Raw genomic sequence first — 17682 nt, 5'->3', positions numbered from 1 at the left:
CCACTGCCTAGTACAGTGATGCTTCCCAAACTATCTGAAAAGGACTTTTTTCCCCTAATTTCTAATTTTTTATTGACCTACCCCTTTGTAAATTATAATCAATATTAATTACCCAAAAAGGAAAGTAGATATGTAAAACACAAACCCATTTTTATTATATATAAAATAGATATGGCTGGGTGCGGTGGCTCACACCTGTAATCCCAACACTTTGGGAGGCCGAGACAAGCAGATCACCTGAAGTCAGGAGTTTGAGACCAGCCTGCCCAACATGGCAAAACCCTGTCTCTACTAAAAATACAAAAAAATTAGCCAGGAGTGGTGGCAGGTGCCTGTAATCCCAGCTACTCAGAAGGCTGAGGCGGAGAATCTCTTGAACCCGGGAGGCGGAGGTTGCAGTGAGCTGAGATCACACCACTGCACTCCAGCCTGGGCAACAAGAGCAAAACTCTGTCTCAAAAAAAAAAAAAAAAAAAATATATATATATATATATATATATATATATATGCATATATATCTACATGTATATAAAAACAGTAAATAAACAATAAATTTATAAATTTGACAAATTGCTATAAAGTTTCAAAATATTTGTTCTCAATTTCTATTGCTATCTCCCTGTAGACAGCAGGGTCTGTGGCCTACACTTTGAGCAGCATTAGTGGAGCTTGGGTGCCTGAGAGTTTGGAAAGAAGAAAGGTGTGTCTCGATGTATCCTTGCCCAAGGATACATCCAATGCCGGGAAGGGCACCTGTCCCCTGTGGGGAATTCAAGGCAATGCAGGATCAGTTTTAGCAGAGAATGTAATTCAGAGACTGGCACTGAGCAGAGATGGCAGGCATGGTGGGTCCTCTCAAACTCCCCTGGGTGTGCCACAGCTCTCAAGAGTAGAAATAAGTAAGAGACTAAGGGCCTCCTGAAGAGTTCCTGTAAATTAGAGATCAGCAGACAGCAGACAAAAATTTTCTCTAGGATGCCTCGCCAAACAAGGAGTTTAAAGATGAGAATCTGAGTCCAGAATCTGACAGGGCTTGACACTACTGTTCCCTAAAATTTGCCCTTTAGGACTCAAAGAAAAGGGAAGTAATAGGCAAGGGTGAGATCCAGAGATCCAAAGACATGCAGAAATAGAAGTCAGATGGCCTATTTTGGTCCCAGGGTATCATGAGGCTCTCTGAAGTTCTGCAAGACGCTCTCTGAAAGTCTGCAATCATCTACAAAATAATAAGGGGCCAGTGATCTGCCTTACCATTAGCAATGTCTACTATGCATTCAGTTTCCAGGGCATGTTAGTTCTTCATCTGAATCTAAGTCAGGCAAAAAGATTAGGTCTAATCAGTTGCTTGCTGTGAATGAGGAGGTTGAGAGGCCCAAGTAGGATTTCAAAATTTGACAGGTAGGTCGGGGCAATGGATCTCCAAGAATTGCTCACTATATGAAGCCAACAGAATTAAAAAGATAGAGTAAATGAGATATCAGGGAAGAAGTAGATCACCCATATCCCTTCCTGGTGTGGAACAGACCAAGTGATTTACTGCCCTGCCAAGAGGAGTTACAGTCAGGCAGTAGAGAGTCAAAGTAAATATTAGGTTTTCATTTCCTTCATGACATGGCATTTAGCAAAATTCCTGACATTTCTATGAGCATTCTAAATAATCACTTGGCCAACTTTAAGTAACTGGACAAGTGACATCTAACTCCTAGCAAACTCCAAGGTCTCCTAAAAAGCAACGGTAGACATCTTTCTGCAAACTTTTAAAACTTGTATCTGCTGCAGGTAAAAATTGTTTCCTTAGCATTACTTAGGAGGCATTATGTAAAATTAAATGGCACGCCAAGCCAACATCCCTCAAGGAATCCTAGACATAACCATCCAGCATTAACTGGTACTGCAGCAATATTCCAGGCTGGTACACTGGATATAAGTGGAAGTCCATGCTCAACAAGGACCCAAAATTTTTGGCACATTGAACAGTTTTATGTTACCCCCCATCCCCCAAATTTTTAAGTTACAAATGAAACCCATCTGTAAACGATCCAGTATTATTGGGACCTATTCTTAGAAAACAGAAAATCCTACCAGGTAGCAATCAAGGTTGGACTAAAATTTTATATTCTTTAACCAACCTCTCCCTATTTCCCCTCTCTCCTACCCTTTCCAAATCTAGTGCTCTATAGCACTACAGGGTCACTATAGTTAACAATAGTTTATTATATATTTTCAAGTAGCTATCAGAGAGGATTTTGAATGTTCCCAATACAGATAAATGATAAATGTTTGAGGTGATTGATATGCTAATTACCCTGATTTGATCACTACACACTTTGTGTATCAAATATCACTATGTGCCCCATAAATATATACAATTATTATGTGTCATTTAAAAATTTTAAGTGATTGGGTTGATTATTCTGACAGTAAATTACACCAGCAATTTTTAAAGAATTTAGGTATCAGGTAGATCTTAGAAATATCTTCATAGGGCAAAGCTCGAAAAGGTTAAGTAACTTATCTAACCTGGCTAGGAAAAGCAGAGCTCGGATTGAAGGCTGTCGTATGTAACTTTAATGCTATGCTTATTTCACTGTGCCTCTCGCCTCTCTGAATCAGTAACAGTGTGTACAATGTCCATAGACAATAACCACGCCAATCAGAAATCCCAACAAGAGTCAGCTACACAGACAGCTCCCTGTTTTCTCACCTAACATAGTCCTAGGATCTTATTTTAAAACAGTGTCTGAAAGTAGAGCAATAGCATACATGCATAGGAGGATTCTCCTCTTCCCCAAAATAAAACAATATAAAATTCCAGACTATGTTTTGAGCAGATGCTGCTTCCCTTAGGTCCTGGCAGCAAATGAATGAGAACTTTCGTAGGGATCTGGGCCAGGTGGGATGTGAATGCAGGTTTGGGGACCCATCCTGCTGCCAGAAAGATAATCCAGGCCCCTTTGACTTCATAAGGCCTGACTCAGAAAGATAATCCAGGCCCCTTTGACTTCATAAGGCTGCTATGGGGATAGGGACAGGTGGTGTAGTAAAGAATCCTCTTTAAACTCTAGGTCTGAATGGACCACAAGTAGAAATATTATTATTATTATTATTATTATTATTATTATTATTATTATTATTATTTTGAGACAGAGTCTCGCTGTGTCACCAGGCTGGAGTGCAGTGCCATGATCTCTGCTCACTGCAACCTCCACCTCCCGGGTTCAAGTGATTCTCCTGCCTCGGCCTCCTGAATAGCTGGGGCTACAGGCACACACACACGCCCAGCTGATTTTTGTATTTTTAGTAGAGATGGAGTTTCACCATGTTGGCCAGGGTGGCCTTGATCTCTCAGCCTCATGATCCTACCACCTCGGCCTCCCAAAGTGCTGAGATTACAGGTGTGAGCCACCACACCCGGCCAAGAATCCTTTTCTACTACATTGTATACCACTAGCCAAGTGGACTTTAGCAGGCCACGCTTCATACACCTACATGACCCTGTGAGTCTTCCCATGACAGGTGAGACGGCTGTCCCAAAGGTGCCATCCCCAAAGGACACCCTTAAGAGATGGCTTAATCCTTTTGGGCTGCTATAACAAAATGCCTTAGACTAGATCATTTATAAATAGCATATATTTATTGATCACAGTTTTGGAGGCTGGGAAGAAGTCCAAGATCAAGGCACTAGCAGATTCGGTGTCTAGTGACAGCTCACTGTCTGCTTCAAAGGTGGCACCTTGTTACTGCGACCTTACATGGTGGAAGGGCAAAAGGGGCTCACAAGCCTCTTTCATATAAGCACTAATCCTACTTAAGAAGGCTCCACCCTCATGATCTTATCACAAAGGCCCCACCTCCTAATACTATCATCTTAGGGTTAGGTTTCAAAATATGAATTTTGGATTGACACATACATTCAGACCATGCAGGCGACAATACCCTGTCATTGTCAAACAAGCATTAATGCCCTGAAAATAGGACCCTTCCAGCCTGGTCAGGAGATGAAACTGCTATCTCTAAGAACAGAAGACTGCACGGAGTGGGTTTGCTTCTCACAGATGGTTTCACTAAACAGACTCCTCAAGAACACTCCACACCAATACCTTACCCTCATGCAAAAATGCCGTTGTTAACCAAGTAATTAATATGATGCTAAATTCTATTAATTGAGAGGTAGTTTGCAGATTTCAGTGATAATGATCTATCATCTAGATAACTATCCTCATTTTGTTCTCTAAGCCTTCCCATACTCAAAGCTCTGCCTCCTTCTAGCATTTTTTAAGGAACATAATCTATGGAATGAGCTACTTATTTTCTAATATCACATTGTTGTTTGTTAGCTGTGCAACCATAGAAAAGAGGTTGGGTCTTTGTTCTTTAGTTTCCTTGTCTCTTAAGTGGGAATAAAAATTAGTTCTATACTGCAGAGTTGTTCTAAAGACTGCATAAAACATGCATGAAGAATGTTTAGAACAGAGACTGGCATAGAACAAGCACTTAGATGATACTCTTGCAGGTATGTCAAGAGCTAAGTTGAGCACCCAGGTATCAAAGTAGTCAATTAAAATGATAAACCAAAATGAAAGCAGTAGTCAGGCCTTAATCCCTTACTGCAACAGTATCAGCAGGAGGCTGAAGAGGAGAAGGCACTGGCTCCTCCTGTGTTCCATTTTTCCCCCTGGAATGTTGCTGAGTGGTGGATCAGAGCAGAGCAGACAAGAGGGGCATCTCACTGCCTGCCCAAGGAACCCGGCACGAAAGGCTCCTTCTGTTATGTGGCCCTGGGATCCAGAGTAAGAAAAGGAAAGGCTAGGAGTGGGAAAGCACTGAATAGTGAGTCAGAGTTGAGCAAACTGTCTTCAAGACCCATTCCATCTCTAATAAAGTGGTCCTGGCAGAGGTTTGGCCTGAATGGAGGCACCTGAGTTAGGAATGCAGCTAGGCAGAAGAGCAAGTCTTGCAGCCTAGTGGAGGGTCTGAGACCTGGACCGCAACTCCCTTTAGAGACTTCAACACACTGGCTGGGCACCAAGTCTGAGTGAGAAAGCAGGTTTCCCCCATGAGCCCCACTAGGTAGAGCCTTTGTATTACCTGTGGTTGGGCCTGAAAGATCACACATAGGATGTGGACCAGGAGCTTATTTCCTGGGTTGTTACACTCTCTCACACACACACATCACACCACACACACACACACACACACAAACACACACACTTCACTTGTATAAGATCCTCTGGAGCAATGTAGATGCTCCTGAGGTTTCACTGGGGAGAGAGTGTTACTTCACACAACTAACAGGGAAATAAAAGAGTTCTTAATACTACTTCTGGCCTCCAAGTTTCTTTTCCTTTTTTTTCCTCTTCTAAGTCTTTTTTAAAATTGTGTAAAATACATAGAATATAAAAATGTACCATTTTAACCATTTTTAGGTGTACAGGCCCATAGTGTTACATACGTTCACATTGGTGTGCAGTCTCCACGACTCTTTTTACCTTGCAAAAATAAAACTCCATACCCATTAATCAGCAACCTCCCATTCCCCACTCCCGCCTCCTATAACTCTTTTCCAGTACCTCCTAGCCTTGCCGGTTTGTCCACTTTAACTTCCTTCATCCCTATTGTGTGAAGTAATTTTTCCTCTTCATCATTCCTAAGGCCAAACTTGTCATCTCAGTCTCTCTGCTTCTTAAAAACAAAGTCCCAAATCCTGCACCCCCAGCGTTAATGGGCACACTCTCTTAGAGGGGACTTCAGCAACTACATTTAATACCAAGTATTCTTTTCAGATTCTTTTACCCATTCTAAATGGCTTATCAATTTTTTCCAAACATAAATTATGTTTGCACCACAAGACTCCTAGGAGCAAAGTTTCTCTCATTTCAGTATGAAATGAAATTATAGTGACCACGAAATCAGAAAAAAAACAAGATCACTGCATTTATAGCCACATTTCTGGAGCAATCATCAATACCTTTGAACATGAAGTACACACATTCAATATATTGTATTTTCAAAGTTTTTTGTGTGTGTTTGGCCCTCTAGGTGATGTGTTGACATTTTTAGATTCTCATGTGGAATGTAACGTTGGTTGGTTGGAACCTCTTCTGGAAAGAGTTTATTTAAGTAGAAAGAAAGTGGCCTGTCCAGTAATCGAAGTCATCAATGATAAGGATATGAGGTAATATTTACACACTCCACAAGATACTTTCAAGCACATCTTTAATCACAAGCAGCAGAAAGTGCTGAGTATATGCCTAATATGTGCGTCTTTTGAAAATCCAAGACATATACAGTTTATCTACTTAAATAAATGGAAAAACATGGTCGATATCTTGGGACCAGAGTTTGCTGATGCAATAATCTACCTGTTCACTACAAATTCTTAACTCTAAATACCAATAAATCCTAATACTCATGATCTAGTTTTTTCCCCATTATATTTAGCTGAACCCCAAATATTTATGCACCTCAAGTTTATTTCTTATTTTTGTGGGAAACATATGTGTGCTTTTAAGTTGCTCTTGTATTTTTTTTTCTTCAAAACTGGCTAGGATAGTATTAAAATAAAAGTATAAGTACAAATAATCAAGCCAATTAGTTACTAATGCAAATTGTACTTGTAAACATTCTTGAACTATTATTAAAAGGTGGTGATCTAAACTCATCATTAGCACTTGTTTCATTCATTTGATTACATCGTGAAGCCAAATTGATAAAGTATATAAAGATGTATATAATCCCAGATAACACTTTGTTTTTTATTTCCTGGATTAGTTACATGACAGTGGATAACTTTCAAAGAGGCATCTTTGTGTGGCCCATGAACTTTGGTTGGAAAACAATTCCTCCAGATGTCATTGCAAAAAACAGAATTAAAGAAACTGATATAATAAGGTAAGTGTGTGAAATTTAAGACTAGAAAGCAGTCATGTATCTTTTTGTAAAAGCATTAAAAAATTCTACAAAACAGCTGTACCTTGTTATTCTATAGAACATTAAGAATCACAGTTCTAGCCAATAGTTTACCAAAGCAAACACAGTGTTCTTGAGAAATTTGTTCCCAAAACTCATTCTTCACTGGTCATTTGTACCCTACTCAGGCCTGAACACAGAAAAATTCACCAATGCTATCCTGTCCCCTAGGATTTGCAACCAAGAAACACAAACTAGCAAAATGTGCTGCATACATCCTATATAAACACATGTAATATTAAAGTAAACATAAGTGCAAATTAAAAGTAAATAATAGTAATGGAAATATCCTTCTAATGATAGCAATGGTTAGGATTTTCTTTTACAGCCTAATCCTACCCGCTCCATGAGAAAAGTGCCAAATTATATAAATAAATTTAAAAATCGATTCAGAAGCTGGATATGAATTCAAGTTTGGGCTTTTATTTCCAAGAAACTGCATTGAAGAACATAGCTTAGACTTGAAGCTAACGTGGAGACTTCCCATTACTTCTTCAGAATCTAGGCCTGCAGGACAAACATTCAGCCAGCCACAGGAAGAGCAGCAGGGGGCTTAAAGTTTCCCTGTTGTAGTGACCACTTAAGCAGACACAAGCAAGCCAGCCCCAACAGAAAGCCAAGCCCAGACCGTGCACCAAAGCATGTTTTCCCCAAACTTACCCCTCAATCAGTCATACCCGCCTTCCTTGCCAGGTGTGATGCCTTCAGAATTATTCCACCAAGCAAACAAGTGAAGGTTCTACCATTTATTGAGCACTCTGTGCCAGGCACCTAACTCTCTTCCTAACTCTAGGAGGGAGGTGGAAGTATTCACCTTAAAGAGATGAGGAAATTTAGACTTAAAAGCATTAAGTAATTTTCCCAGGGATACACAGCTAATCAAAGAAGAATTTGAGACTCAAACCCAGAACTACCTGGATTTAACACTCTGAACCTACGCCTAAAGAACCTCTGCTTTTTCCAAACTCTCATGTTGAGGGCCAATGTAGTGGTTGAGTTCAGACTATATTCAACACAATGTTAGGAAGAGAATGCATTCGGGATAGTCTAGCAGGAAAATTGGAGTGCAGAAAGAAAATGAATATAAATGGTGGCGGAGGAGAGAGAGGTGTGGGACAGGCATTATCTCCCCCTTGAGATCACTGTATACCCTAAGCACAAAGCAGGCTCTCCACAGAAACTGCTTCAGCTGGCTGAGTAGTGACCACCATAGGAAGTGATTCCAGTCTTGGCTAACTGCTGACTAAAATGTAGTTTCTATCCTCCATGATCAATATTATTAGTGAAGGCTCTGGAGACAGTTTGAATCTCAACTCTACCACTGAGAAGTGGTATGAGCTTGAAAAGGTTACTTATCATCTTGAGCCTGTGTTTCCTCATTTTTACATAAAGACTCATAAAAGTAGCTGCTACTTAGATTCTTTTAAGAACTGAACCAGATAATATGTAAAGTGCTTTGAAAGCTGCTTGCCATATAACACGCTGTCAGTAAAGTTTGTGTGTGGTTGTGAGACAGGAGAATAAGGTCTGGAGGCAAGAAGAACCTTGAGGCCAATTCATGCCGACTTCCTAAAGCTGAATCAAGGAAAAACACCAAGGTCTGGGGGCAGGGAATCTAAGGCCAATTCCTGCTGACTTCCCAAACCTGGATCAAAAGGAAAACACCTGGGTCTAGGGGCAGGGGATCTAAGGCCGATTAACACCCACTTCCCAAAGCTAAACCAGAAGGAAAACCCCATTTCCCCACACCCGAGTAACAAAGGATCAAGGGCTACTCTCCCTACAGCCCTCCCCTTCCACCACGTCTCAGACGGAAAGCGAGTGTCTCTGCCTTGGACTGGCCAAGCAGGGACCTTCCCTTCATCTGCATAGGGCGCCAATTCACCTCAGCCTTTCATTAGCCAACCAAATCCTTCATCCAGATAAGGGGCAGCCGGTAGGGACCTCGAAAGGAGTACTTGAAACCCAGAAAACTTGGTAACCCGGCCCTTGAACCGTTTGCTCCGGCCCACTCCCACCCACCCTGTGGAGCGCTTTCCAGCTTTAATGAATCCCTGCTTGTGCCGCTTCGTTCATGCGTTTCGTTCCTTTGTTAGTGTGTTTTGTTCAATTCTTTGTTCAAAATACCCAGAACCTGGACAACTCACACTCACTGCCTTCCTTCCAGTAATGGCTGAGAGGCAGTACAGTGGAGTGAGTGGCACAGCGTCCCCTCAGACTGCCCAGAGCAAACCCAAGGTGTCCACTGTCCTTGGGAAAGTTTCTTACCTTCTCCGTTGTTGCTTGCTCTCCTGAGAGCTTGCTTGGAGGTTCTAGCAGGGAGCGCAGCTACTCATATACCCTTGACGGAAGACCCGCCCTCTTCTGTCGGGGATGGTCGTCCTCTTCCACAGCGCGCAGCTTTCCGGAGGGAGGCACATGGAGCGGTGAGGGCAGGAGGAGACACCCGCCTAGCCAGCTAGATCAGCCAAATCAACCCTGGCAATCAATGGGGTGACAGATGTTGCAGCCAGATCGCCCTCACATCCAGTGTTGCAGATTCTTGATAACTGTACACACTTATAAGATTTTTTGTGAAGTTATATATATATATATATATAAAACTTACAGTAGTGCCTGATACTCCCTTAGCCCTGAATAAGTGTTAAAAATAACATTCCTGGACAGTTTGTGTCACAGTATAAAAGACAAATAATACTAGTTCCAGGATGCATCTTTGCTGAACCTAATCAAGCTCTGCCACCATGATCCAGGGATCGCATCACTTAAGCCGTATTTGTGACTCCGTCCCAGGGCTTCCCTGCATCAGGTAGCTATTCTAAAAAGCTTCCTACCTCCAGTACAGATGTACAGAGGAACAACTCTAAAAGTTGAGCTTTCATGAGATGCAAGTTTAAAAAACAAACTTTTCTTTTTGTAGGTGCCCTGTCATGGCTGGTGGATTGTTTTCTATTGACAAAAGTTACTTTTTTGAACTTGGAACATACGACCCTGGCCTTGATGTTTGGGGTGGGGAAAATATGGAGCTCTCATTCAAGGTATTACCAGGTGTTTCCCAAATGTTCTTTACAATAATGAGTTAATCGATTTTAAATGGTTTGATTTTACTACCATAATCAGATATGTGACTGCCACTGAGAGGAAATTTCACAGAAATTTTAGGGTCTCTGGATTAATTTTTTCATATCTCAGATTGAATTTGGAAGAATCAATTGCTGTCATGAAGTTTATTAGCATTCCCTAATATTTCACAACACCATTTCCGCTTCTAAATGTGGGGGAAAGGACTTTCTGCCACTCAGAGTAAATGCTGTGGGAGTCGTACGTTCTACAAAATAACTCTCCTGGAACATCTGTCTAGAATGTTGGAAGGAATAGACTCAATCTGTAATGGATCATCGTAGAGAACACAAATGACAGAAGGACATAAAAATACCTCTAAAGCAGGTCACCAACAGGTCAGGTGTGCCTCACAGTACGGCTCCTTTGGGCACTTTATACAATCCATTATACAATCATTGATTAACTTCTGAGAAAGCCTTGGCAACGGCAGTAATAGAGAGTGTCCAAAAAGTAATTGCTTTCCTATTGGGTGGGTGTTCTGCGTGTATGTAAAAGGGTGTAATTTTGGAGCTGCTGATCATGAAGAATGGTTTTGAGTTGTGTACCACAAGCCTTTTGGTTCTTCCAAAAATGAGAGTAGAGGAACGTGAACAAATGGACATCTATACTTCTTTCCCTGATTCAACCAAAACAAGAACTCATATTTTACAAAATGGGATTCTGTGAAGATTTATTTGCAAACTTAAAAAAAAACTTACATTGCAGGTTAGGAAATGAAAAAATTACGTTTTACTAATCCTAAAATGATCCACAGCAATACACAAAATTAAACAAACCTGTTGAGTTTGATTTTCTATCGCAGTGTTTTTGAAGTTGAGTATTACTTCAGGTAGGGGGAAACAAGGTCACCAGCCAGGTGGTTTCTTGTCATTGTTAAGTGCCCATGATTTGTGGATATCATTTGATAATTGATGCTTATCATCAAATTCTTCTAGGTGTGGATGTGTGGTGGTGAAATTGAGATTATTCCCTGCTCCCGAGTGGGCCATATATTCAGAAATGACAATCCATATTCCTTCCCCAAAGACCGGATGAAGACAGTGGAGCGGAACTTGGTGCGGGTTGCTGAGGTCTGGCTGGATGAGTATAAGGAGCTGTTCTATGGCCATGGAGACCACCTCATCGACCAAGGGCTAGATGTTGGCAACCTCACCCAGCAAAGGGAGCTGCGAAAGAAACTGAAGTGTAAAAGTTTCAAATGGTACTTGGAGAATGTCTTTCCTGACTTAAAGGCTCCCATTGTGAGAGCTAGTGGTGTGGTAAGTTCAAGTGGCAATTTAAAATCTTACTCCATAGAAACAAAACACAAAACCTCTTTCAAAAATGTGTGGAAAGAATGAATAATTACATTATAAATAAACACCAAGTATGAGCAAAGATGGGACAAAGCATGGCTGAGAATTAAACACAGGTAAACTTGAGGAAGGCTACCAAGTGGTCATGTTCATTGATTAACTCAACAGATACCTATTGAGTATCTGTCGATCTGGGAGTATTTCAGACTTGGATTACAGGGTCATGAATGAAGTAGACTTGATCCCTTCCTTGTGGAGCTTAATTTGGGTAGGGAAGAAAGATTATAAACAAATAAGCAAGTTAAGTGTAAATACAAAATATAATAGCTCTCATTTAGGGAACAGGCCACATTTGATGACTCCTCAGTTAGAGTGGTCGAGAAATCCTCTCTGAGAAGGAGACTTTGTAACTCAGGCCTCAATCACTGTCAGTCAGCCAAGCTCTAAAGAAGAGTGCTAGGCAGAGGGTAAAGGTCATGTAAAGCCCTAAGACAGGTCAGTGTTCTCCATCCAAGCACTGGAAAGAAGATAAATGTCGTTGTCAGGGTGTGAAGGAGGGAAGAATGGTGTCAGATGAAGGTGAAGAGGAAGGAAGGAGCCAAATCACACAGGTCCCTGTAAGCAAAGTAAGGATTTTCTTTCTTTCTTTCCTTCTTTCCTTCCTTGCTTCCTTCTTTCTTCTGAAAGTAGTGGGAAGTTATTGAGCAGAGTTAAGCAAGGGGGTGATAAGATTTAATTAGGGTTTGTAAAAATTTCAAAGAGGGACTTAAAATAACAGAAAATAGCAGAGAATAGCAGATAACATTCCAGGGCATGAAGGATGGTATCCAAAGGGAAGAAACTAAGCCAGATAAGGTGGCCAGAGTACAAGGCTAAGAAAACATCAAGGAAGAGGAGAAGCTGGGGGAAAGCCCCATTTCAAACCCCTTCTAGGAGTGAAGCTGCATTTGAAGAGGATGGTAAGACATGTGGGTTTAAATATGATTCGTCAAGCCTTCAGCTGGGGTTCTTAGCCAGTCATGCTTATTTCTAATCTTTTATTTCTAATTTAATTTGACTTATAACTATCCCCAGTGTTTTTGTTTTATTTCAGCTTCCTTTTTCTTCATCCAAGAAATTCTTTAAAAATATGACCATTAGTTATCCTGCCCTTTTAGGCCAAATTTTTTCAGTTCTTCTAGGGAGTGGATTATACCATGCTTTCTGTCTGGAAAATCTCCTGACAGCAAAAACTTATTATAATATTCCCCCTTGAAAGTATTCGAGAAATCCAGGAAAGCTATGAAAGACAGGAAACTAGTCTTAAAAATGGTTCTGTTTTTTACAAAATTCAACTGATAAATAGGTATATGTGACCTGTTTTTAGGTAATGCACTGTATTATAAAATTGCCATTTTTATGGGTCCAAATAGAATGGCAGCTACTTTAGGTGGCTCAACCTGGTAACTTATCAGACATTTTGGATTTATATACACGGTTCAAATAACAACATGTCAAATATAACTGTAAAATAAATTTACAATTTTTAATTTTAACCGCTGAGCAGAAAAAAAGAGAAGGAATTTCCACTATTCTAATTTTTCCCATTCCAACAACACAGAATCTCAGTGAGAGTAATACTAAGCTTTAACCACCAGAGGGCACTAGAAAACTACCTTTTGGCTCCACTGTTGCGCTAACATTAGTGAGTTCCTACGAAATTTCTGGAGAGCTCTCCTAATGAAACAGCCTTCTGCTGATGCCTCCGCTATAGTATATCAAAATGCAGCAAGTATTTTAAAAAGTGATTTTAACAAATTCCTTCTATTTTCCTTTGTTGCCTTCCTTAAACAAATTTCAGTGAAGATGTAGTTTGCTCCCTTCTGAAGCAAACCAGCAGGGAGCGTTATTACCATTTTTAAAAAATTAGGACCTTTCTCCAGGTAATTTACAACAAATTAAGTAGATCATTATTTTAGATAGACAATCTTGGAAAGTTCCAAGAAAATCAACTCCACAACTTCTTTTTGTTACTTGCTTCGTTTCCCTTCTTTCAACCTCCACTATGGAATTGAAATCCAGTGAAAGTTTCGTGTTTTGTAATAAGAACAAATATTTTCTTATTGAATCAACAACATTTGAAGCTAATAATCTCACCAATAATGTTTTTTACACTGGATTAAACTGCTGGCAAACAGTCTATAGCTACGTTTCCTTTTTTTCAACCTCCACATGCAGGAATTTAAATCCAGTGAAAGTTTTGGTTTTTTGTAATAAGAAGAAATGTTTTCTTATTGAAACAACAATATTTGAAGCTAATAAAAGAATCTCACCAATAATGTATTTTTACACTGGATTAAACCGCTGGCAAATAGCCTAATGTTTAACAATTCTGTCATAAATTGTGCGGAATGTCTACTTCCTAAATTGGAAAATGAAATAATACAACATGGATAATTTAAAAGTCATACACTGCCTATTTTTTTAAAGATTAAAGTGGTTTACAGTAAAAACATGGATCAATTATTTTTAAGTAAAAAGGAAAATTCTGAAAACAACTAATAATGAAATGAAGAATAACAATTCCAAAGCACTTCAGAGACGATGTCTATATGAAGGAAAGTATTAGGTTGGCATAAAATACCTTCCATGGCAAAAACCGCAATTAAATAGTTTCCTCAGTAATTTCTAAGAAAAAGGAAAAAAAAAATCTTCAGGTCAAATGAGGGAAGGACATGTAAGGGACAGAAAAGTTTTATCTTTCCTTCCAATGCTTTTCGGTTCTTGGAGGGATTATACAAAATCAACACAAATATCAGTTAAAGAGGGGGTTCCCAAACACTGTCCTGACCAATGTTACTTGTGCTGTCTCAGGGTTCCATGGTCAAGCACATTTGAGAAACATTTGTACAACATTCTGACAGCAAGCTGAACATTAACACCCTGAAGATTTTGAGAAGTTCTGGAGTAGAACCACCTGTTCAGCTCTGTGGAAACCAGAATTTTCCAAATTTGTTTGAAGATAGAATATTTCTGCAAGATCCACAAATACAGGAACTTACATAATATTTATCTCTGCTTCAGTACAGAGAGCAACTGCAGCATGCTTTCCTTCCTTTAAGCCCCAAGATTATTCTACCTTCATGTCTTTCTATTCATCTTCCTCTCTGAAGTTCGGGGGTGGGACTGGGGGGCATTGAATCCTTCTGTGCCTTGTGATGCCCACATTTACTAACAGCAAGCTGTCTCCTCCCATATTTGTCATTTTAAATTGTGAATAGAGCTTTCTCTGAGGATTTTTGATAGAGATGCCATCCTTCCATCATTGCTTTGTTTCTGCCTGTGCCAGGCACCTCAGAAGTAATTATCAACCTGGTACTATTTTTAATGTTTGTTTCTATGCCTTGAAAGTCTGTGATGGTTCCTATCCAAGGCAGGTGGTGTAAATATTCATCTCAAATCCAAATGAAGTCTGTTGTAAAGTTTCAGATTCTCAGGGAGAATCCAGCTTCCTTGTTTTCTCTCTGTGCTAATGGGCAAAATGTTTTTCCTAGTACAGCATTCAACTGAAGATCTATTTTTCCGCTGTTATGTGGAAGACCTGAATTCCAGCTTTTTGGCTTACCCATGCCTCTGTTTTTCTTCCATCCATATGAGGGAACAAGTCTTTCTTGCCAACCTTTGCAAGTTTCCCTGTAGCCTTTAATATTTTCCACGTATTCTGTTCCCTGAAGATGTCCCTTACTTTCTTGTCCACTAAGCTAAGCATGTAAAATTGAGAACCAATGTACTGAGCCCCCTTTTATGAAGTCTGGCAATTCTGTGAGCATCCAGCCTGCATCAGTGCAGCACCCTGAGTTAGAGCTCTTTGTTAGGCATCATAGAACAGGAAGGACACAAATAGTGTCCCTGGCGACAGAGACTTCAGCTCCTCCCAGCTCAGGAGGCTTTCCCAGGACATGTCATATAGATTCGGCTCTGCACAGCTGTTCTAGAAATCTGAAAACCCTAAGTTGCACTGTTAACCCATCATCTTGTTAGCCCTGCCCAGGATGTCAAAGGGGGAAAGGAAATCAACATTTTTCTGCATTAAATGGTGACTTAAAGAAAGCTACCTCCATATTTGACCCTGTAAATCCATTAAAAACCTGGGGACCTGCCAGAAAATGCCTTTATGCTTGGCTCTGTATTAGCTTTCGTGACTTTCCTATAATGAATTGTAGCTCGCTTGAGTCATTAAGAAGATTCTGACAGGGAATCAGCTGGAATCTGCTGTTATTTGAAGGACTCAATTTATCTATGATTCAGTGCTTAAGCAGTCAAAAGGCTTGAAGGGGTCAGTCAGGGAACATAGCTCATAACTCTTATAGGTGCATTGACTTTTAGTATATGCATTAGATAAACTTAAGACAAGAAAATAACTACTTTTCTTGCCACCTTTGCTCATTTGTTATTTAGCATTCCAGGCAAGGGTTAATTAAAAGCTTCTGTGTGTTGGCTCTATGGCTGATCACAGGCCAAAATTAACAGATTGAAGCTGTACTATTACAAGATTATATTATGTCTCTGTTACAGATAGCAACCAATAAAACTGGATAGTGCTAAGTATTGCTAAGCTATTAACTATCTTTTAACCTTATTATAGTTTTATATTCTGTATTTTCTAAATGTGTCTGAATGTCTTGTTCTACTTTGAAATATTTTGTAATTCCTGTTTCGTATTTTGCTTCTTAGCTTATTAATGTGGCTTTGGGTAAATGCATTTCCATTGAAAACACTACAGTCATTCTGGAAGACTGCGATGGGAGCAAAGAGGTATGCTAAACTGTTTTCTATCTCATGGTAGCTGTAGGTGCAGGGTATGACACATTCGTTGCTCAATTGAGAAATTCATCTTTGCCCAACAGAAAAATAATTTTCTAAATTTCTTTGTAATAAGAGAGTCCACCACTAAACACAAAGACAGTGACTAAAGGAATAAAGGTGTGGGTCCTGCAGTCAACTCACTGGGTCCAGAATGAATCCAGTCCTGGCACCATCACTTGCAAAAGCGTGTTAACTTCTGCAGATTCCTTAACCTTTGGGTAAATGGTAGTGATAATCATGCCTACTTTTAGAACTGGTGTGAGGCTGGAGTTAGGTAATACATATGAAGCATGTAGAACAATACCTAATGCTTACTGCTCTGTAAATGTTTGCTGTAATAATAATAAAGATAAAAATGTAAAAAATGCATAACATAGATAAAGATACTAAAGAGACAACATATTTCTAAATAATCACTCTAAGGAAGCAGTCTTATTGTCTGATTCCATTCCTCTTTCCCCTCATTTTCCCACATTTTAAGGGAGTAATGGAAATAATCAAATCCATGATCAATGGTAGAAACTCCTATAGGGAAACTCCCCAAACTCAGAGTGAAATGGTTAGTAGAGGGAGTCGGGCCGGGAAGCAGGGAATAGAGACTCCTTCCACAGTGCTGGAGGTGAGCTCTGAGTGATTACACTTCCCTCTCTAACATACATTCCTTAACAGTTCCATGTTTGTGGAAACAGTTATTGGTTTGAGTGGCAAATAGGACTCAGAGGAAGATGGATTCATGAATAGAAATCAGTTCCCAAAATTGCAGATTGTTCTTTGGTACAGAGATTATTTTGCAATGGTAATCTAGGCTTGTCAAGTCTTACATCTTTGCTTTGACTTCAAGATACTGTTTACATTTTTTGGTGCATCCCATCTCTACCTCTTAACTCAAAGCTGCTACTAGAAGAAAAGGTATCTCTGTTGCTATATTTAGCTATGAATTGTAAACCTGAAGCCAAGGCCACTCTTTTTTAATTAGGAAAGAAAGGAGTCAAAGGGAAGTGAAGAAGTGTTAAAACCCATCAAAAGAAATAACTTTCACTTACTAACAAAGAGGAAATAAAGTCGTAAATTGTAAAAACAAAACCACAATTATTTCACATTATATGAAAGGAAAGTGTTAAATAATGCATTTTTTTTTTTTTTAGGAATCATCATTGCAGGGAGTTTTTGTGCCGGAGTAACCAGCATTTTATCTGAAAACCCAAGTTCTATTCTTGATGACCATTGAGTCTTTCTCAATTGGATGCTGAGAGGCAAAAGTATAAATTATGCAGCCTTTGCCTTCCACAAAGCCCCAGCTCCCTTTTAGTCTTGTTGCTCATTTTTTAGCTTCTGCCTCTTGTGGTTTGCTTGGCTAATAAAAAGTAAAGAAATGTGAGGAAGTTAACTCATTTTCAGCAGAATTCATGAGGCTTAATACCAAGCCAGTGACTACAACATTCATCCAAAA

The 17682-nt window shown here is 39.8% G+C and overlaps 1 protein-coding gene across 2 annotated transcripts in view; it reads left to right on the top strand.

Annotated features, from left to right (window-relative positions):
- The window catches only part of GALNT5 (polypeptide N-acetylgalactosaminyltransferase 5), a 66941-nt gene that overhangs the window by 38125 nt on the left and 11134 nt on the right, over positions 1-17682 (top strand). For both annotated transcript variants that reach the window (XM_030795987.1, XM_003266128.3), the window contains 5 exons: positions 6040-6175; positions 6772-6891; positions 9890-10007; positions 11028-11351; positions 16101-16181. In XM_030795987.1, the coding sequence (XP_030651847.1) occupies positions 6040-6175; positions 6772-6891; positions 9890-10007; positions 11028-11351; positions 16101-16181 (779 nt within the window). The remainder of the gene's footprint in view (positions 1-6039; positions 6176-6771; positions 6892-9889; positions 10008-11027; positions 11352-16100; positions 16182-17682) is intronic.

The sequence above is a fragment of the Nomascus leucogenys genome, chromosome 17 (genome assembly GCF_006542625.1).
Source record: "Nomascus leucogenys isolate Asia chromosome 17, Asia_NLE_v1, whole genome shotgun sequence".
Lineage (NCBI taxonomy): Eukaryota > Metazoa > Chordata > Mammalia > Primates > Hylobatidae > Nomascus > Nomascus leucogenys.
The sequence above is the reverse complement of the archived record's forward strand: the minus strand, read 5'-3'. Positions and strand labels throughout refer to the sequence as shown.